The following is a 23,102-nucleotide window of genomic DNA, read 5'->3' as shown; positions in this document are numbered from 1 at the left end:
CCTCTCTGCCTCTTTGGTTTCTAAAGCTTGTTCACTCTCAGCTAATACCAGTGTGATTGTCTGAGCATTTAACCCAACCACTGCTGCCTGTGTAAGCTTTAGCATATACTAAACAAGCATGGACCTGAACAAAAGGCCAGCTTAGGAGATGTTATCACTGCAGGTCACAGAGGTCAGAGGTCACTGTTCACTATCTGACTTCACCTCACCACCCCTTCTCCTGTCCCCGTCTTCCTCTCTGCGATTCCCAGAGATCACCTGTCAATCAACCCTTCAGATTTTCCGCTTTTGTGTGAATCTTATCTGTGCACATAAGACGATTTAGTTCCATTAGAGTTATTTACCTTAAATCCCCTTAAATGAATGACCATTTGGATCAAACTGAATCTCAGTTTCAGTATCCTTTACTCAGATATGTAGATACTTTGCATTACTTAAATCTTTCTGCCTCTTTCCCACTTGTATATTCCTTTGCACAGTCCTTTACCAACACTTTTTCACAGTCCTTGTTCTGTGTATTTCTAATTAACCTGATATATCATTCAGAATTAATTGCTCTCACAAACTGAGCCCTGTGGACAAGTTATAGCTCCTCAAAAACATTAAAGTGAGCAGGAACACTTCCAATCAACAACTGAATGCAGAGTAATTAAAGTAAATAAAGGGAATGAGGTTGGTGGTGGACAGAAAAGCTTCCCACCCTGAGAGTGACATCTCTAAAGGACAAGCAGGTGTTCAGTGTAGTGAGATGTCAGCGAGGCCCCTTCTGTATTTCTGCCAGGCTGTCAAACTCTCTTTCACACCATTTCTTTCTCTTTTTCACAGTTTTCTTTCACAATATCCATTCACCTCTCTCCTGTCACTCCCCTTTAAAAGCAAAGACAGCAACAAAAAGGCCACCTGGAAATGAACATGTCGAGCACAATCTCATCTCTCTGTGTTACACGCGCTTTCATTCAACCGTTTTATCTCTCTTCCCATCTCTTTCTCTCCCTCCAACTTTAAGTGAACAAGCAAAACTATCAGTCTGTGCGTGAGGAATCCATGTCCCCAGGCAGACAGAGCCAGAGTTACTCAGCCAACACCTGCCACATAATGTAATTTATCTTTTTTCTCTCTTAACATAACACCCTGCCTTTCTCATACTGTACTTCCTCTACCTCTTTCTTGCTTCCTGCCTCATCTGTCTGTCTTTTCCCCTTTGCTTATGGCTCTCTGATCATTTGTCCTCCTCTCTGTTTCACCCTCTCCTGCTTCCAACATGCATGATATCAAACAAAAATTCAAGCTGCACACACCAGGTCAGATTTTTAGAGTGAAAACACATTTGGTTTTACAGCCTGTCATCACTATTAACTGAAACTCCAGCAGTATCAAACTCATAGGAGGTTGGCCACCTGAACCTCTTTAACACCTTCAACTCTCAGGGGAGGAAATTGTTAGTTTAATGATATAAACTCGGGAGCATTTCTGGATAATTAAGCCCACTGAACATTCAACAGATATGTCTGGCCGCCACATGTGCAACTTTAAACTCCTCTTATCAGTTCCAATAAGCTGAAATGCATATTTCAATATTATAAACAGCAAAAATATGTTTTTGAAAAATTTGGAGGTGCGCTTACTTATACTGGCAGATACCAGTGTCAGGAGTGAATAGTTGATCTGCGTCAGATGAGATTTCTGGGTAATGAAGTCCTTAAAATTCAAACATCTACCTCTGGCTGCCATCTCAGCCCACCATTGTGCAAAATTATAGACAACACTAAGAGTCATGCTATTGGCTCTGAGAGGCTATACTCAGGCACAGCGGGGCTTGGAAATAAATGCTAATGTCAGCATGCTAACAGATGCTAACTGATGTTTGGCAGCCATAATGTTCACCACCTCAGCTGAGTGTGCTAGCACAAAGTACAGCTGAGGCTGATGGGAGTGTCATTAAGCAAAAGGTTCCCAGGTTAAGAAAAGAACTTCTGATTTTCCAGTGGTTTAAGAAAAAAAGGATTCTTAAACTTGTATAGCCACAAACACGCGCACGTACACACACACACACACACAAACACACACACATTCCAATCTCTAGTCCTCCTCCTGCTGTTTTTAATTAATAAAAACACTCTCACATCTTGCTGTCAAATCAAAACAGGATTAACCTCGACACAGAAAAGTGTGTGTGTATTTTCTGGCTTTGTGTATGTGGTGTGCGTGTGTGTGTGTTGTTCTGGGGGTGCAGTAACCCATCAAGTGGGCCAAGCCACAATAGCTCAGCAAAGTGGGCTAAACCTCTTAGCCCGAACACATAATGCACCATTCCTTGAGCTAATGACAAGATTTCTTGGGGTTCATTTTGGAGATTTCCTGAGCTAATTATGCAGCAACGTCGCCACTTCAACCAAACTGTGAGCAGGAAGATCAGGGAAAGACTCAATGAAAACTCTGATGAGGGAATATTTGACCTAATCCTCAGTGTGGAGAAGATGAAGTGGGTAAAATGTGGTCGGAATCACGTGTGCATTTGTAAAGGATGAATCTTACAGGACAAATACTGCAAAGAGTTAACGAGCATCTCTCTGTTCATAAATTACATAATCTAACAAACAACCTGAAATCTTTTTATTGCTCAAACTCCCAACCACTCCTCAGGGCATATGTTCTTATGTTCTTATGATCAAACAGCACTTCAGACTGCCTGCTGTTCATTTTCTCCCTCTAATGATCAATCTGTCTTTATCTCACCAACCTTACCCTCTATCTCTTCCAGTTTAACTTGAAAAGGTACTTATTAGCAGGTCACTTGTTTTGCCAACAGTGAACATGAGCTAATTTAGACTTAACACAAGGGTTTAGAAAATGCCGGAATTTCTGTTTCTCTCTATCTTATAAGAACACCTAAATGAACGTCATCACGTCCAGAGGAAACATCGCAGTAATACAGCGGATATACCCAGTCTGATTGGAGGACATGGGTCAGTCACCACGAGGCATGTAGGGAACAGGTGGGAAACAGACAGAGAGAGAAGGCAGGAGGCTTGCATGTTATCACCCGGAGGGTTGATTTAATGGTTAACCCATGAAACTGCAATAATCCTTTGTGTGTTAACTAGAGATACCTGGAGGCTTGATTGTCAAACACACAATAGACCTGCTGTTGGTTTTTTTACGAGCTCACAAACTCTCACCAACACATTAAAAGCTCATCTAGGAAACACATGTACTGGTTGATGTGGCAAACTAAACAGCGGTTGAATTTCTGTGGAGTCTGTCCTTATATAAGTGGCCTGTGTTAAGTGTTGCCAAGTCCTACAAAGGAAGCAGTGCATGAAATAATGACTTGGCAGAGCAGTTGGAGATTCATGCACACTGCTGACCCCCTCTGTTCAACTCTACTACTCTGAATGCAGTGAAGTGTGCAGGCTGGCACCTGCATATGGTTTAACATGAGCAAGTTGGAATTAAAACATGCAGTTTGGTGATGGAAAAATCAAAACAAACTGCTGTAAAACACTTGAAATAAGAGAACTGATACTGATATGACATGAAGATGAAAATGTCATTACAAAGACTAAATCTGACACAATAAAGTGTTTGAAGTATTCTAGAAATAGTTTAGGTGCTGATGCAGTTAAACATAAGATCACGAAAGAAAAACTGAAGGAATGCAACCTGAGTATGCTTTAAGCCTACTACTGAGCACCAGCCTATACAAATACCATGGGAATATTGTTACAACACAATACAAGATAAGAAAAAATACAACTGAGCAAACATACCACTAGAATACTAAAAGTATTACTGCAATTAAACAGGTTAAAGGGGACTCCTGGTGTAATACAAATACTACAGAAGTGTTATAATAATGCTACAGGAGATATAAATGCAGTTAAGCTTGATTAAGTCTTTTTAACCTGACTACTAAGCACAGAGGAGCTGAAAGTCCCTGGAGGAACATTAGGCCTCAATACAAAGAGGTTATCGCGCTATGCTGAGGGATAAAACTGCTCTTAACCTTCAATATATGATGGGAATGTTAGTTTATGAAGTTAAAGCTCTATTAGGACCAGCACCGTCTGACTCACTAGAAGACTTTTCATTTTTTCCTTGCTCACCTGGATGGTCTGGCTCGGGTCTCCGGAGACCGGCCCTCCGACCAGCTTGCAGTACAGGTCGTGCACAGTCCTGCCGGTGTCGTCCTCCCCGCAGGTCGCCGTGGCGGTAATCTTGGTGCCCTCGGCCAGGTTGAAGTAGGGCGGGTGCAGGCTGTACCCGTTCACCCCGTTGGTCGGCAGCTCCTGGGCCGACGCGAAGTTGCAACAGGTCACTAACAGCGGCCAGAGCAGCAGCGCGACCCGCGTCCTGGGTGCGCTGAGCCGGGGAGGGCGCAGCACCGAGCGGCGCCGGTCCGCTCGCCATCATTTCCACCTGTTCTCCCGCGATCCGGTCCGACCAGAAAAGTTTGAGGGATAAAGTAATCTGACTACGAGGAGAGAGGAATCGTTAACTTCTATAGGAGGGAATCATTTGGAAAGAAAACAGAGAGAAAAGTGCTGCAAACTGCAGAAGAAAGAGAGAGGAAGGGAAGTAAGAGTTTGTAGTCCTGGGGAGCGGTGCGTCGAAGGCTCTCTCTCTCTCTCTCTCTCTCTCTCTCTCTCTCTCTCTCTCTCTCTCTCTCTCTCTCTCTCTCTCTCTCTCTGCGTCGCTCCACCAGGCACCTACTCCAACTCAATCTGTATCTCACTCCCTCCCCTCTGTGTTGGCCCGGCCAGTGGTTGGAGGAGGGGACAGCTTCTTTCATTGCATAGTGTTGAATGGTTAAGTTACATCATTCTCTTTAAGCAATCATCACGGTTCATTAATTGGCTCAATTAAATGAATCATTAAAGGGAAGTATGGATCCATTGTTTCAGATTTTTATTTTCACTATGTTTCGGGGGAATTTTCTCATTCCCTGCTTTCTTCCAACTTTCTTTCCCTCTCATTTCTCCCCTCTTTTCCTTCCTGCTTTCTTTCTTTCTCTTGTTCCTCCCCATAAATCCAACTAAAAACATCCAAGGTACAATACAATGTGATTTTCTCAATAATCTGACATTCCTGCAGAGCATCCACAAAGCATCCAAACAACAAATGGGAAATCAAACCACACACACAGAAACAGGCATCCAGACTGACCCACAAACACACACACAAATAAAAAGTCAGACAGGTGCTCAAGACAAACACAAACACACACATACAGACGGCCACACAGTCTCAAGCCCTGTAAGGAAGAGGGTGAATACAATCTTATGATGTTGTTTCACAGCATTTCTAATTGAATTAAAGGCTGCTGCTGACGAGCTGCTTTGGTGGGTTTGATGTAAAATTTGGACATCTAGGTTTTAATTTTAAAAACACAGATTCAGTGTAGATAAATAACTCAAGGTCCGCTAGCTAGCTAATCAACATGTTAAAGCTTTAACTTCTTCATGAGTGTTTTCTTCATCAGCAAATGCAGTTTGCTTGGTTGTGGCTGATTCAGTTGTCATCATGTGACCTAAGTACAGAACTGGTCAACCAAGGCGGTTGTGCTGCATAAAAACTTCACAAACTGAGAGACATTATTTTGTCAAAATTTTACAAAGTAATTTGCCGTGTATACTTCTGAGCTACACATTACCAGTCTGTTAAGGAGATTCTGCCTATGTGCACATGACCATGAGACTGTGTGTGTTTGTCTGCCTAAACTCCAGGAGACAGCCTGTCATTCTTCTTCTGTGCTTATAATCCGGCCTTCTCTCTCTCTCTGTTCCTCTGTAATCTCGTCTCTCTCACTGGGAGCTGTCAGACTGTCCCATACAGACTTTTGTCCTCTTGCTGCTGCTGCTGTCCGTCAGTGTGGGGGATCAATATAAGTGTGTGAGAGACAGAGAAAGAGAGACCATGTGTCTCAACACACACTCTCTTAAACTCTAAATGGTCCCCGTCTCTGAAGAAAAGACTCCATCCTTTCGCTTAGAAACAGACACCAGAATAATCTCTTCAGTCTGAATCCACAGGGAAGCTGCTGTCATCCCTCTGAATAAGTTTCCTCTCTTACTTTCTCTTCACATCTCTCTCTTTCATGTGTTAGAGGAGGGATGTTGCTGAACAGGAGCTAAGTGCTCAGTCAATTTATCACTCAGATAAAACCAGTCCTGACTGAAATATCAGATTAAAATGTCTCAACAACTATTGGATGGATTGCCTTGAAAGATGATGCGCAGATAATAACTCCCCCTGTTTCTCTAACGCCACCTGCAGGTCAAAGTTTTCATTAATTAATGTGAAATCTCTCAACATCTATTGATGGACTGACCCAAAATTTCATCCATGGTTCTGGGGCAACATATCCTAAAGACTGATAATCTGACTTTTCCTCTAGTGCCACCATGAAGATCATCTTTGTGTTTCTTTAATGACCAAGCTTAGGCACATTTTCTGGAGAGTATATCTGGTAGGTGTGTGATATTAAACAAGCCGACGGTGTAGGAGGAGTTGTATGGTAAAGTGGAGGCCATTTAACAACATTTTTCACTTCAGGTTTGGTTTTTTGGAAAATAAAATCACACTGCACGCACAGACTGTATGTGTATTTGGGCTACAGCTCTAACAAACACCTGAGCAGCTGTGTGTGTGGTGTGTGTGTTTTCTCATGGACTCTGGAGCAATGCCATCTAATTAAGCTACAGGAACCACTTTAGAGGATGAAAGAGTTTCCCTGCCCCACACACACACACACACAGATAACAGCTGCTCAGGTGAGTCAACGTAATATTTTTGGGGCTTTAAGTTTCAAAAGGATTTCTATCTCAGAGACAAATGACCTCACCGAGAGAAAAGACAGAAAGTTAAGATTCCTTGGTCGGGCAGGTGAAACTGCTGCTGTGTTTTTGCGTTGTCTCTACACTGTCCAGAGTCCAGAAACCTCACACATCCACTTCCTCCATCGTCTGTCACACACATGCTGAACTCTGACCTGTGGACTGCTGTCTGCCACACACACACACACACACAGGCAGAGGTCAATGACCTCCTGTAGTTTAAAGGAGTCTTGAGTCAGTGTGTTAATGCAGCAAAGCTTCATTCACTGACACACTAGAACATTCCACAGGCTGTTTGCAGGCACACAGGTCACACTGAACACACCTCTGTGGTTAGTGTGCTCTGATCCAGAGCCAAAAGTAATGATAATTTACATAATTGATTAAACTATGGATTGTTTTTTAAATTAATAAACCGATTGTTTCATCTATAAAACATTAAAAATGCCTGTGACAGTTTTCTAGAGGTAAGGTAATGTCTTGTTTTTCCACCCAACATTTCAAAACAGATAAAACAGAACACACTCTTCTTCTTTCTGTAATAATAACTATAATAATAATAATAATAATAATAATAATGATAATAAACTACCAACAAATCCCTTCAATCGCACTCTAGTCTTCTGAAAGTTCATTAAAACATGCACCACCACCTACACACAATTTTCTTCAGGCAGGAAGAAGAGGGTCAAAAAGGTAAAGACATAAAGGGAGATATACATTTTGCAGTCTGACGCTCAGAGAACGCAGCGGACAATAAAAGCAGCTGCGTTAAATCAGCATCTCAGACAGTTTGGCCTGAAAGAGGGCTTGTCGTTTCACCTCACTAATCCTCTCTTTCTCTCATGTCTTTCTCCCTGAACGCTAGAACTAATCTACTTCCTGGTTACCAAGGACACCAAAGGCGAGGTAAGGGATTGGTCACTTGTTGTCGTGGAAACTGCTAACTGCTCCATCAATTGAACCCACTTACCCCCTGCTGGTGCCTACACACACACTCTCACACAAATGAAGAGGTTGGGAATTTGCCTGAAAAGAAAGTAGGAATGAATGAGAAGGAGGAAAAGAGAGAAGTTGGGAGGGAAGAAAAGAAGGAAGTATGGAGGTGAGTAATGATGAGGGAATTTGGAAATTTGGCTAAGAAATTTATCCTTTGAGGCCCTTAGTATCCCACTAGCCACTGTGTGGCGGTCAGAAGGTGAACATGGTGTTCAGGTGATCTTCGTCATTCATTCGTTATTGCATCACCACATCAAATTAAATACATATCTTATACATACAATACATACCCTGTTTTACAGGCGAGTCCACAGTTTTAAAAAGATCATATCAAAATAAATAACTGACCTGGTGCATGACATAAGAAAAGTTATAATCAATCAGGAAACATTCTTACTCGAGCTAGAGCGATCAAAAAGTGACAGCAGGATGTAAATAACGGAAGCCAGACGTAAACTCTTTGTTCTACTGTACTTTTTGATACCACTACTGAGGGCACCAAAGTGCAAATGTTCCTAATTCCAGTCATTGCCACTTTTAACATTTATGGCTGTACAATAAACATGTCCCAGTTTACAGCTGGTGTTAAACGTTTTGTTGGTTGGAGGGCAAATATCAGTTCCACACCACCATTTTCTGGTCGTTTTAGATCACCAGGACACACCAGAGCACACGATACTTCTTCCACTCCTTTTACGAAAACAAACCTGTGCGCCATGAACAACGGCTTCTGTCGATCTGCCAAGTTTAAACGCACCAGTGTACTCTATCAGAGCTGCCTGTCGAATGTTTGAAAAGCTTCAGAATCCCCTCACCAGACACTTCTATCTAAATCCGTCTATCTGCCTGTAGTCAAAACTTTGCTTAATACTCTTATCATCGTACTACTACACACACAACACACATGCACACAATTCAATTCCCTGCTGCAGCCATAACTTCAATATATGCAGATGATAACAGTATTGAGTAAATATTGTTTGTCCATGCCCAGCATTCCTCAGATGCTCCTCCTCCCATCCTGGATCAGATGGGACTTTTGAGATGATCACACACACAAATGACACACACAGTGCTGAGGGCGGATGTGTTTGAAGTGCTGTGGGCTGGGGAGGGAATGTTTTGGGTTGAGAGACTGAATTGTGTGTGTGTGTGTGTGAGGCAGGTACCTACATGCTGTTCCCTTTGTCTCCTTCAACAAAACACTTCAAACCACACACACTCCTGGTGGGCCCTCCTCTTCTCTCTGCCCTCTCTTTTACGTTTTGCTTTTGCTCCCTAAAAAGGAATCAGAGCCTGAGGTTACCGATGTTTGCCGGTCAGTCGCTGTCCATCCAACACTTTTGTGAACCCCTGACTTTTCCTTAGATTTAAATAAGATTTCTACCACTCTCATATCTGTCCATACAATTTAAGGTGCAGCAAGCTGCCCAGTATCTTAATCTAAAGACTGGAAACAAGAGGAAACTGCTAACCTGGCTCTGTCTTAAGGTATCAACATCTGCTTACCAGCACCTCTAAAGTTCACTAATTAACGTTATATCTCCTTTGTTTAATCTGTACATAAAACAAAGTCAGGGGACTTGGGTCCAGTCTTTGTGCTAAGCTAAGCTAACTGGCTGTAGCTCCATATTTACTGGGTAGACATGAAGGTGGTATCAGTCTTCTCATCTAACTAACAAGAAAGCAAACTATCACTCTAAATAAGTCTGACAAAGCTGTAAGATCTGATTTTGCACTGTTTTATATTCAGACGATATTTTTGACAAAAAATTAATGATAATTCTCGTAATTGATCAATCTGTCATTAATTCTCATAATTAGTTAATTGTTAAGTATATAAAATATTAATAAACAGTAAAAGTCAATGACCTACTAAACTATTTGATCGACCATCTGCTTTCCTTCCATTGTCTCTCTCCCTCTTTATCTTTTTCTCTCTCTCATCAGTGTCTTTCACCTCCTTTCCCCTTCATAGATCTCGCTACCACTGTGAAGTCTGCTGGCGTCTGAAAGAGGACAAAGGAGACAAGGAGACGAGCCGGGCGGCCTCTGAGGACCAGACAAAAGGATGAGCGAGAGAGATGGAAAGATAAGAGAGGCAAAGTTAAAGAGTGAGACACGACAAAAGAGAGGAAGAGAGAAGTAGGACGAGGCTAGGGAAGGAGAGACATGGTTAGGTGTAAAGAAAAAAAAGAGTGCAGTACATTCACACAGCTGGTACTAAAGGGAAACTGCTAAGTACACTTTTAAACTTTTATATTCAGCCATAGGTTGGGAGTTCAGCTGTGTCTTTACATGCAGCCTGAGTTTTGTTCCAGCATCTAGTGGCCTTTAAAGGAACTGCAGGTGGAACGGGACACATTCCCATACTGCCCTCAACATGCAGCCCTGATTGATACGGCTGCTGTCTACTACACTGCCTGTAGGAGGAAAGAGCTGCCAAGCAGCCAGTACTAAAAGAGAAACTGCTGGATCACCACTGAGACACAATAAGAAGTGAAAACACTCATTAAAATGAAAATTAGGTTGAGCTTCAGTAAGTAAACAAAGCTGCTTCACTAACTGACACAAAACCCCACTCACATATAGAAACAAACCAATCAAATCTAGACACTGGGATGTACCATAAACTGATATTTTGCTATATGGCCATACTGGCTCTCCCTTGTATCATGGCTGAAACACAGTGTTCTTTGTCTGCATGTGTGTGTGTCAAAGGTATGCAGGGGGCCAGGTGAGGGAATTCAGGGGGGAGCGAGAGGGGCTTCCATCCCTTCATGTTAAGATCACTGTTTGACGAGCTGTGACTCGCTGTGCGTTCCCTAGCACAGGCAGAGAAACACCATACATGTTTAGCATTTCATTCAAATTATCAGGGTGGTTCCAAAAGGAGGTGCACTCTGTGCAATGCAGATAACTAAACAGAGCAGCTGTGAAAACCGAGCTTTAAAAGCCAGATCTAGAACCCATGTCTTTTACTTTTTTTGTGGTGTTTTATTTGCAGGGAATTAGCCAGACCACTCTCCAGCACTGTGGAGATAGGTCTGACTATGCAAGACCAAAACTTTTCTGGCTCATTAGGGGTAAGGATCTAAGGATAGATGTCTTTATCCATCCAATAATTTTGCTTTACTGAGCTTCAGGGCCTAGTAGAACTTTGTGTGGCTGTTTACATATAGTCTTGTAACAATCAACATCACCTACTTTAATGTCAATATGGGCTTTAGACTTGTTGCTGAGTCTCTGCACACAACAGTCTGCTACCACATAAGAAACAACGAGGGTCTGCAAGAGTTTTTCTCACGGCAAACAGGTTCGGGACATGTAACAGTTAGTCATTTTCCCATAAATGAGAAGTGATATGACTAAAAGGCTTCTTAACTGCAGAGCACATTCACTGGACTCTGTTATTTCACCTGAGAGAAAAGGGGGAGAGAGAGGGAGAGACTGCTGCTGAGAAGGTGAGAGCTAGTTACAAGAGATCAGCCAGTGCTGCATATCTTCAGACAGTTAAATAATAATCTGCGTCGTGTCTTAGAATGGCAATAGGCTTTGCTGCATCTCTTCTGTCCTTTAATTTGTTCTTTTCTGATCCTTATTCTATTAAAATGCATGATCAAACAATGATTTGGTGATAAGAAAGGAATCTAATTTGGATTATGTTTCAGTGAGCAACAAACCTACAGCAATGTGAGCTCGACAGGACAAGAGAGCTTTGCAACATCTGCTCACTGAGTGTTTTTCAGAGGACAAAAATGTGAGATGAAGTAAATACTCACGTACCTTGGTACACAGTCCAATCAGGCCTCCTGGGAAAAAGCCACAGAAGGGGAAAGGAGAGGACGATGATGATGACATGCCTCTCATCTGCTTGGCTGCTCACCTGAAGGGGAGGGAGAATGTATGGGAACAGCGCAGTAAAGCAGCAGTTGATGACAGCTTTCATTAGGGTTGTGCAAGGTTAAAGACGCCCTGAAACCGCTCTCACACACCACTGGCCCATCACCTCCGCACTGTATTTAGTCTAAATGACCACTGTAACCTCCCCATGCCTTCACCTTGCCCTGTTATTCCCACTTTGACCTCTGTTTCATTTGCACATTCATTCTTTGAAAGCCAGATGGTGCAGACCGTAGGATGTAACACACCACTATTTCAAAATCTTTAAGAAAAACATCCAACATCCATCAGTGCCAGCTGAGCAGAGACAAGGAAATTATGCTCCATCTCAGATTTTGCATGTGCTGTATTCCTGTTAGTGGAACTCACCTGCATGGAATCAGATTAATTGTTTTTTTCTTTTTTTAATTTTACACATGCTGTACATTGACTATCTTTGTCCTGTTAGATCACTGTCAACACTTTTCTGTTGATGGACTTTGTGAGAGTGCATGTGTCCGCAGTCCTAGATAATTGTGCTGTGTCCTATGATGTGCCTGGCTCTGCAAAAGCAATATGATCACATAATCACAATATATTATTTACGTTTACACACCAAGCTACAGCAAGACATTTAACCATCAGTAAAGCTAGAATACTCAGAAAGAGCATTAAACAAAGATGCATTGAAGAGGACTGGTCCTTCAGTGAAGCAAATAACCATGTCAAATTATTTTACAATGGACTTGCAATAAAGTCTCTTACAATAGAGAGCTCCGTTGATATTTTGGCTGATTGGTAAAGTGTGTCCTGTCTTAAAAAGCTAATATGTCACATAGTGTGTGTGTTTATTTTTGGATTTTTAAAAACTACTTTCTCATAAACACAGCAGACATTTTTCTGTCAACATGGTATTTAAGTCTGCCATTAAAATGCAACCGCATGAATTAAAGCAAATGGCTGCTTGGGGAGACAAGCCACATCCAGAACTCTAGCTAATGGGGTAAAAAGAGTCAATACGACTCATTTAACTTCACTTCTTTACTCCAACTTAGGCTTCTTCTTTTTTTAAGTTCGGTGTCCCCCCACCTGTGACCTGCTAATCAGCTAAGCTAAACCTGTCCTAAACGCCCGGAAGATATCATTATTCAACAACAAAGGTATCGCTCAGGTGTCTTTTTAATGGTTTTCACTGGAGCAAAGCTTGACTGAGACGGGTTTCCAGACCATTTACACTTATTTATGATGCGCCGATACTTGATATTTTAATGAAAAGACGTCAGCTTCACCTGGATGTGACTCATCAGCAACACACCTGTGCGTAGCAATACTCCGTTTCACCACAAAACCTCACAGTTGGCAGACGTGTATTCCAAGGGGGCACTGTTTCACGAACTTAAAGAAACTGGCCGCTGTTATTTTTACTATGCCAGTAAAAATATCTAGGCCAGAGGGGTGTGAAGGAGTTAAACATGATATTTATGCGAGAGCATCAGGTTCAGAAATTTACTCTTCGTGTTTTCCAAATGTTTGCTGTTTTTTTCATTCATTTTATAGGACAAAAATACAGGAAGTAACAACAGCTCACCGACAGTAACACTGTTGTCCAGGTTGGGAATTCCTCTTCTGCTTGTAATCCGTTTGAATAAGTTTCACTGCTTTTCTGGTTTTGACGGAAACGTCATTTCTTGTCACATGCTGCCCTCTGCTGGTTAGAATAAACTGCAGCGAGGATGGATTTCTGTTAAATGTGACAGCGTCCTTCAATTATCTGTATTGTCTGTGGTATAAATACATCAAATAGACATTGACCTCAGCTGTTTTAAATTATTAAGAGGACTTAGACCGCTTTGATGGAATCAGAAATATTCACTAAGCAGGTATCATGTATTGTGAGGTGGTCTCAATTTATCCTGTTCCATTCATTTTATGGCAACCAACATACAACAGACTTTATCAATAGATCTTAAAGCCTTTTTCAGTACCTCATTACAATACAAACTATCTGATTCTTTATCTGTTCAACCAGTATAGTGCTTACAGGTGTGTACTGAGGTTTTAGCTTTCATTTTACACATTCTGTATAGGTGTTATTAAAAAATGTTAAATCTTAAAGTCTTCATTCACATTAAGGCAAATTTTGGCTTTATATTTAACTAGATTTAAGACTTCTTAAAAACTCATTTAATTAAACCACTTTGAGGACTTTTTCTGTGAAGAACCACCAAGCAGTTTGCCTCAACCACTTCTGTGCATCATCATTTTTAGACAAATTTGAATTCCCATGTGGACAAAGAAACCTTTCATGTATTAACATCTTATTTCTCATATACATCTATTTTACTGTCATTTCTCTACCATGTTGTTTTGTAGTTATTTAAAATGATCTGTGCCTGCATGTTATGGTACATTATAGAACATCCGTATTTGCATGAACATTGTCTGAATGTTATGCTCAGATAATACTGACCATGAGCTCAGACGAAACATGAAAAAAAACTTTACTTATGTAACCTGTTTAGGTCTTTCACGAGTTATGAAATCACAACAACCGCAATGAAAGTTGTTTTTTTTTCCATTTTATTTTACAAAGTTTCCACCGCTCCAGCGTCACACTCAGAAGTTCCTGCAAAACAGAAAGACGAGAACAGTTTTAGTTTCCAAATTAGGTCAGTTGCCAAAAGCTGTCAGCTAATACTGATCTGAACTCTGCCTCAAAGTCAACTTTCAACATGTCACAGTGGGTGTAAATGAGATGAATATTTTCTGAATTCCATTTAGCTGCTTCAGTTTCAGGGTACAGGTCTTGTGCATGCTGGCTTGTGGTTATGGTTACTGGAGCATGTGAACACAACAGAGACACTATCAGGGTTATTAGAAACACTTCTGATTTTCCTGCGCTGACCTGTCAAATGTCTCCTGTGGAAACAGCCAGTATTTTTCCAAATTATCTCCATAAGTAAATGAACTTGTTGGATTTTTTTCCACAACTAAACTAGTTACGGAATCGCACGACTGATTCCCCTCTACACCAGAGGAACCTGTGACATAAATCATGTGCTGCATTAATGTACATAAATAAACAGCATCACAGTATACCCTGCAAAGTCTGCTTATGAATACAATCTGAACGCACTACACTGATGATGAAACCCACATAAGACTATTAATCACTGTCCTCATTTGTGCATGCGTCAAATATCACATCAGATGATCCTTTATTAGTCCCACAGTGGGGAAATTTACATTGTAAATGAAATGCACTCTCTCTGCTGCAGTTGAGAAATTTGAGATCAGGTTCTTACTTTGCAACAATGGTGTCATTCTTTGCCAGCCTCAGGATGGAGTCATCAGACTCACCCTGTTCAAGGAAGAAAAAAAAAAAAAAAAATCAGCTCTCTCAGTGCACAGGCAGGTTTCCAATAGAAACTACAGAGTGTGACGCTCAAACAGTATGTACTGCAGACAAGAAAACATGTTCTGATTTAGACAAGTAGAATCTTAGTCTGTATTTGGGTATGGTCAAAAAATGGCAATGCTGATAATAACTGACAGTAATTACAATATCTGTGCAGCTGGCAAACTACAACACAGCACACATTCATCCCTGACTTACCATTCTGCGGATGGCACCACAGATAGCGTAGGTTTTGAACTGACCGTTGAAACGACCGGTCACCTTGTCAACCTGCAGAGGACAGAGCATGTTCAGTAAGAAGGACAAGAACTGTGCAAACAGGAACTGTGTGGGTTTTTATTTATTTTAAGCCGCTTCATTTGTTAATATTCAAGTATCTAAACTAAAGATGGAACTGGTTTCACAACGGTTTTGCATCTTGGAAAGCTGACAACAGCACAACCTGCTATATGAAAAGTACTGGTGTTTGAGCAGGTTTTAACCATGTTTTTTTACCATTTCCAAATACATGCTGTGCAGTTTTAGATTTCTGAATGTATTCTTTCAGGCATTCACTGCTTTCTATTCATTTCTGAGCATTATGAAATTTAATAGTTAGCCAAAACACTAATGTTCAGAATCAAAATACCGACATGATTCAATTGTCTGACAAAACTGTTCCAAGTCATATGCCTGTTTGTTGTGGAGTCTGTATGATGACTGGAAACGTCCGGCTTCACATTACACTGCAGCTGCAGTGTGCAAATTTTACCACCAACACTGAGCCTACGGTTTGTTTTACAGCTTTGCATGAGGTAGATTTAGACAAGAATAACAATCTTTCGAGGTCTAGTCAACACTGCATTTTTGACAGGGATAAAAACATGCAATTGTGTCTAATTTTCCAGAACAGGGTTCGATCTCAAAGGGCAGTAGCAATGTCACATGTGAAGTGTGGCTTCTTTAAAAAAAAGAAAGTTTCATATTAATTAATACTCAGCAGCAGCATACACAAGGTCTTGAGTGCTTCATTAACATTATTAAAAATAACTTAAGATACTTTTTTCTTACCTCAGCAATGTTGATCTGGATGGAGGCATGGTCCTTGGCTCCAATGATTCTGTTGCTAGCAGAGCTGCAGTGCACACACACACATATACAGTGTATTATTTATATAGGATTTACAAGATTTCTGCAGGAGTCAAAGTTAAATGTAAGACTTTTTCCAACTTTTATAAGACCACATTAAAGATACATTAAATTTTATTTTATGAGCATACAAGCCAGCAGCATTAACTCCAATAACAGGAGCCAAATGAGAGGCATTAAATAGATAAATGTGATAGAAAATTAGTAATTAAGGTTTTTGCTAAAATTGACACTTGCTAATTATAAGATGATGAGTTTCCTGCCTACAGCAAAATCCACTGCTGAAAATATGTTATCTTAAAGTTATGAATTTATATAATCTTCAGACAGCCAACAATTGATAGATAGATATTGATATAGATATAGATAGATATAGATTGAATATTTAATCTAATAGCTAAGATGATGTCTAAATATCCTGAACACTGACACAAATTCAGTTCACGCCGACAGAAGAAAACAAACTGCTAAATTATCTTCGGAGGCTTACAGTCTGGAAATATTTGGCATCTAACACAAGTTTTTCTTGAAAACTGGGGGCTGATTGTCTGATATATCCTTTCAGCTCTGTAGCCAAGAACATTTTCTAACTAACAGTACTACCTATGGCTGATGTATGATGATATCTGAAGACGTTTTTTTAAAGAGTTTTTGGATACTTGCAAACTAGAACATAGGTTTTCAACTGAGCCTCAAGGCAAAACCCAGTAACACTATCTGTTACTAACCAGGTGTATTTTTCACCGTGTTAAATGCAACCACAGGCTGCTCTGTAAAAATCCGTTAAAACCGCTTCAACACTCACCATTTACGGGGGACGTAGAGGTCCACAAATTCACCAGCGTCGTTCTGCATGTTTGAAAGGTTGTACAGGTGGTCGCCTACAAATCTGAAAGACACAAATTTAGACCAAAAGGCCACCGGAGGATCAGACGTGTTGTCTCTGATGCTAACTAGCAACCGCGATGCTGCTAACAAGCAAGCTAGCATATATCAAGGCCTATGTTGTGTTTTACTGCCGCACGTCTCTACATAACCAAGCGCGAAACAGCACAAAATAACCATAATCAATGTAGAAAACGCGACTTTTTCCTCAATGTGACTCAACGGTGTTAGCCGGCTAGCATCAGTTAGCATGTAGAGCGCACATCACGGCCGCATGTGGCTGCTCTCACTCGACCAAGTTCTGTTACTTCTACACAATTTCTGCGATGAACACGATAAAGACACCATACACAGCCACATAGTCACATTAGCTTTACATTTTTTCAAAGAAAGACCGGCTGTGTAAGGACATATGATTACTTTTAAACGTTTTGAGACGGGAGCCCGACAGAAACCCACCGTATACGACAAATGGCCGACAGGAAAGGAAGAGTCGTCGACCAGGAAATGAAAATATCTCTCTCTGAAGGTGTGTGTCGCCACCTACTGGATCAAGGACCAGGATTACATGCTCTAACTTGGATGGAGACACCCTGTCCATGTGCTGGCGTCCACTTGTAGTCTGTTTTTCCTTTAACTAAAACTAAAGGTCTTTATTCCAATTAAGGGAAAACTAGAGGGCTTTAGTTCCAGTTAAGGCAAATGTTAATGCTATCATACAGAACTATTTTAGACAACAGTGTGCTTGCAACTTTGTGGCAACAGTTTGAGGAAGTCCCTTTCACATTTTACAATGACTAACATTGCCTTTATGCAAAACACCAGCTCCATAAAGAAATGGTTTTCCCACTTTGCAATGGAAGAACCTGACTGACCTGCACAATAAAATATACAACACTTTTTAAAAACAAAGCTATAGAGTGCTCTACCTGGTTAAATCGGGATTACAACATTAATAAGCCATTAAGAACTAAGATTAGTAGAATTAAGAATTAAGAATTCAGGCAGTAAAATTAAACATTTAAACAGAATAAAGAAAATAAAAGAGAGTAAAATAGCTCACATAGTTTACACCCAATAAATTTGCGTCAATTTAATGTGATCAATTGCAAATTAGTTATAAATCTGCATCACTTGAAGTACAATATTAGCTCCTCTATCTTCCATCTCGTAGCCCTGATCATGAAGAGAGACTCTGCATCAAAATCTATTTTTAAGACTTTGACTGTTTTAGTTGATTTTGTGCTCATTGGTTGGAAAGTTGTGTTTTATCAAGTTGCTTCCAGTGTCATGTAATTAACACACAGAAAACAGTATCAATATGGTGAGTACATTAGTCACCCATCTGTTTAAAGGCAGTGAGACCACTGACATGTGAAGTGATTTTGGTGGCATTACAGTGTGAGAGTGATGTATTTTTTTCTCTTCCTGTGACAAATCAGCTGCTTTCTTTCATGTTTTGCATACAAAGTTTTCAAAAAGTGAAAAAATATCATACCCCCCTCTCTCTGCACTTACTTCATACAACCTCTACTGTATGTGGCAGTCTCATAGAAAACAACCATCCATCCATTATTTATACCACTCATGTGACCCAGTGACTGTGGGGGGTTGGGTCTGGTATCTAGCAGTACAGGAGTTCCCAGAACCCTTGCAAACTCCACACAAGAAAAACCCTGGATGAACTTCTTTGTTAAGCAACAGTGCTGACCACTGTACCACTGTGGGGTCAGGGTTCTCTGCAGACCAGTACCTCTACAACAGAGTATTTCTTCATGGACCCAGTCTGTGCATTGTGATGTAGCTGAAGCTGTAGAGTCTGATCTGTGATGATAAGCCTGCTGCTGCTCCTACAACCCCACTCATCACCTGCTGTCGCCCACCCTGAGTCCAGTTCTGCTTAAGGTTTCTGCCTCTTAAAAGGAAGTCTTTCCTTGCCACTGTCACCTGTTGCTTGCTCGTGGTGGGAACTGATGGGTCTCTCTCTGTAAATATCATAATATAAAGAGTAAGGTTGAGACCTGCTCTATATATGCTGGATATGAAAGTACTGGAGTTTTGAATTGAATAAATAAAATTGAATTGAATGTTGAAAAAGGAAATGGCCCAAAGCACAGGTCACAATATTTTCTAAAATAACACTATATGCTGTAAAATTCTTTTGGTGTACAGGTGTAGTGCAAATAGTGAAAATGAGTCCAATAAGTCCAAACATATTGATTATAATTTAATAAAGGTTAGTAAGGATACAGTAAACTCAAGCATGGTAACATTTTAGAATGCACATAATGCAAAACAAATAATTTTAACATTTGTATTAAACACAAATATTCTTAACATATTATATTCTATGCAGATTACATGATACATGTAAAAAAAAAGTGTGATCCACATGCTGCATATCACATCTTACAAAACATGTAGGGTGTTTTTTTTCCACAAAATTGGATTACCCCTGACAATATTTCACTCTGAAGTGACACTGCCAAACTGTTTTAAAATGTTATCACATGTTAAAAAAACATGTTATAGAGTTAATTCATGTCATTGACATAGATACAACTGCAGCTGTGACCTTTTCCACAAAGAAATTACATTTAGTCTGTCATAAATATGTATGTATGTATGTATTTTAAAGAGCTTGACCAAAATAGACCAAAGTGGTCTACTGATGCTGGACATGAAAAATATAGGTTGCTAAGAGATTCTAAAGGCACAATGAAATTAAACTTATCCTAATATTACCACTACCTTTGACACTACAGACACAACTACTGCTACTACATCAGAGACTATGACTTGTCCTGATACTGATGTCATTGTTGCTGTTTCGTGACACATGTACATCCCACAGGCAGGTCGTAGGGACACCTGCACCAGGTATTGTTGCCTACATTCTGGTAGACTGCGATCTGGAAGTAGATGGGCATAGCGATCATGTTTGTCACATTGCACCCGTGGCACACAGCATGGTCAATGGCCTGGGGCAGTCTACTTTCATTATTATCACGCCTGAAAAAAAGAGGGAAAAGTCCATGAGTAAATGGAGGCATACATGGAAGGCAAGAAGAAGGAGGAACAGCTGCATCAACTGACTTGCTCTGTATCATATTCTACAAAAATTCCAGCAAGTCTCACTGTAATAACACCATGAAATTCAGTGCAGTCAAACTTCAAACAGGATGAATCATTAGAAGTTTGGTGATCCCCTAGCTTTACAGGTGAAGGGGGTTTTCTGAAGTGATCTGACCATCCAACAAACACCGTGGACAGAGAATACTGACTGCCAGTATGCCTCTTCACAGCAAGCAAGGTTTGAAGTTCTCTCTCTGCTGTCACCTTTCATGTGAACGGCAAACTATGACTGCCTTGCATGAAACACTGTCTATAAATTGTAATCCCCATGACCCCAATGAGCATAGGACAACACTTTATTCAAACTAGGTCTGTTAAAGCATAACGCAACCTCTGGTCCTGCTGGAAACCCTTAAAATAAACTTCAGCTGTGAAAAGTAACTCAATAACTTTTACCCCAAATGTCTTTTAAAAGAGGCGTTTTAACTTTTATTTCTTTATACATCACTATTTGTACCATTAGTTAAAACTCACCAATAATACAAGCAATGTCAGAGCTCTGATCACTGCTCTTTTATTTTCTTAATTTTCTTTATTCTGTTGTCTTTATTTTCATTTTATTTGTGTACATCTCCATGTATGTTTTGTATGTTTATATTTGAGAAATAAAAAAAAAAAGAAAACTCACTGAAGGCTCCATGGTGCAATTGAAGTGGTGTTGAGTTCTGACACATGCTTGAAGTATTGCTTCCCATATTGTGGTGCATATTTACAGTTCTCTGGACAGACAGAATTGCCGTACACTGTCCCCAGGCCTCCCAGTAAGCACTGGAAACACAAGAACATGCATATTTTAGTTACTTCATCAGTCATTCAGTCTGCCATTCACTTTCACCGAAACAGACAAATAACTGGCTCTTTGCATTTTCTATCAGACAGATAAACTAATCCCCCAGTCTAGTTTTTTCAGGGATTGCACACTGTTATATTTAGGTATGCAGCTGGATAAAATCACAGCTAAATCCCCAGTCAGAATCAGAACATGTAATCTCTCATTGGAAATAGAAGGTATACAGTCTAATATTATTGCATGTGGCATGTATTTGCAGGCATGAACACGAATTACAGTAACGAAAAGCCATTGACTTATCACCCAGGTTTAAAACTGATAAAAAACTTTTGCAGTCTACAGTGGTAATGTTTCCTTCCACCTCCAAAATCTTGGATGGGTACTCACCAGAAAAGCAATGAAGTTCATGCTGACGCTGAAAAGGGGCCTTGAAACTGGAGTGAAACGAAAACTCGCTCTTCTATCTGCTTGTATAAAGTGGTGCTGGTGGTGGTATCCTCTTTCAAAGAGTTTGCGCCTACCTCTCTCTCAGTGCTCTCTTTGCTCTTTTTATCCTCTAAAAGTGACGAAATACCTCATTTGCATTAAAGGGAAAACACTGGAGGCGGCATAGTGGACGGCTGCCAAACATACAATGTCATCTCAATTTCAGTTCAGTTGTGACTGTGTTTGTTTTGTCTGTTTGATTCCTCTCTTAGTTGGATTTTGCTTGAACTTCTGTAGTCTCGCAGGCACTTAAAGAGATTTAAATTCAATGTAGTAAATTATCAGGGCTTGAAAGTCAAAAGTGGGAATTTTTTCAGGTCTTGTTTTTAACATGACATTTTTTAACATTTATCATGAAAATATTGCTCAGAATTAAAAACTCAAACCTGCAATAACTTTAATGCAAAACTGAATACAGTGACCATTATAATAGATTATTCGATTTTCCTGTTGGGGAAAGCAAATATATGTGGCTGATGTTTTACATTCTATTGATATAATCTATATGACTGATTGATTGAATAATTATTTTTAGATTATTTGACATTTTATAATTCCTTATTGTCTGACAAATTGGCATGAGTGTTGATTAAAACACACACAACCCGACAAAAAGACAAAACAAAATTCATATTTAACGCCATTACATCAGCGCAGAGTTCAGTTGGACTGACTCCAGGTAACAAACCTTAAAAGCAACAGGGAACACCGGGAGGGATTTCTCCTGGAGGCGTGGTGGGGGATTCTGCTACTGACACAACACCATGCCACAACTTCCTCTGAATTTGGCTCAGGGAAACCTACACACACCCTGACGCCCACACACAGGAGGATCCCCGCTCTGGCACAGTTAATAGTCAACAGAAAACAGACAGTCATAACCAGTCTGTTACGCTGTCTGTCTACACTCTCCATATCTGTTTTGTCTTCAACTAGCCATTTCCCTCACTTTCTCTGAAAGATATGGTCATTCACACTCATATTCACTCTTACAGACAATTTAGAGTCATCAGTTGCAGCTGCATGTCTTTGGACTGTGGGAGGAAGCCGGAGTACCCAGAGAGAACCCACGCAGCCGCAGAGAGAACATACAAACTCCACACAGAAAAGCTCCAGGCTTGAATCGGTGCTTGAACCTGGAAAAGAGCGAAAAAATACTCAATAAATATAAAATATATCAGTGGTAAAGCATGCAATAGCAGAGTTTCAGAATCAAGCAACTACAGAATTTGGAGTCTGATAGTTTTGAATTGTGTGAGCAAACAGGTAACCTATGGACAAAGCTACTCACTTGAAGTTTTGGCATTCTGTACTATTCCAGTTATATGCCACTACCAGAGCAGGTACATTTAAAGGTATTCAGCCATGCAGTTTGTTTGCCTTCTCAAAACTATGAGAGCATATTGCATCAACAATCAAGCACTGAGACTGAACCATTCAGTAAATTTGATAGTTCCCACCATTAAATTATCATGGTCAGGTTATCACATTCATTTAGTTTTTATTATTTAGTTTTACCCTCAACACTTCTTTATACAATTTC

The 23,102-nt window shown here is 40.4% G+C and overlaps 2 protein-coding genes across 2 annotated transcripts in view; both read right to left on the bottom strand.

The window, feature by feature from the left end:
* The window catches only part of lama5 (laminin, alpha 5), a gene marked incomplete at its 5' end in the record, with an annotated part of 78,742 nt that extends 74,336 nt beyond the window's left edge, over positions 1-4,406 (bottom strand). The window contains 1 exon segment of the mRNA XM_018682871.2: positions 4,107-4,406. Coding sequence (XP_018538387.2) covers positions 4,107-4,406 — 300 coding nt within the window.
* A 9,874-nt stretch (positions 4,407-14,280) lies between these two features.
* On the bottom strand, positions 14,281-17,754 carry rps21 (ribosomal protein S21). Its single transcript, XM_018682847.2, has 6 exons — positions 17,608-17,754; positions 17,069-17,152; positions 16,186-16,249; positions 15,334-15,405; positions 15,023-15,078; positions 14,281-14,343 (listed from the first exon to the last, which is right to left on the bottom strand). Exons 2-6 carry the CDS (start codon positions 17,116-17,118, stop codon positions 14,334-14,336), a joined length of 252 nt encoding a protein of 83 aa, XP_018538363.1. The 5' UTR covers positions 17,119-17,152; positions 17,608-17,754; the 3' UTR covers positions 14,281-14,333.
* Between the last annotated feature and the right edge of the window lie 5,348 nt (positions 17,755-23,102).

Source organism: Lates calcarifer, linkage group LG6 (genome assembly GCF_001640805.2).
Source record: "Lates calcarifer isolate ASB-BC8 linkage group LG6, TLL_Latcal_v3, whole genome shotgun sequence".
NCBI lineage: Eukaryota > Metazoa > Chordata > Actinopteri > Centropomidae > Lates > Lates calcarifer.
Note: the sequence above shows the minus strand (reverse complement) of the source record. Positions and strands in the feature narration are given on the sequence as shown.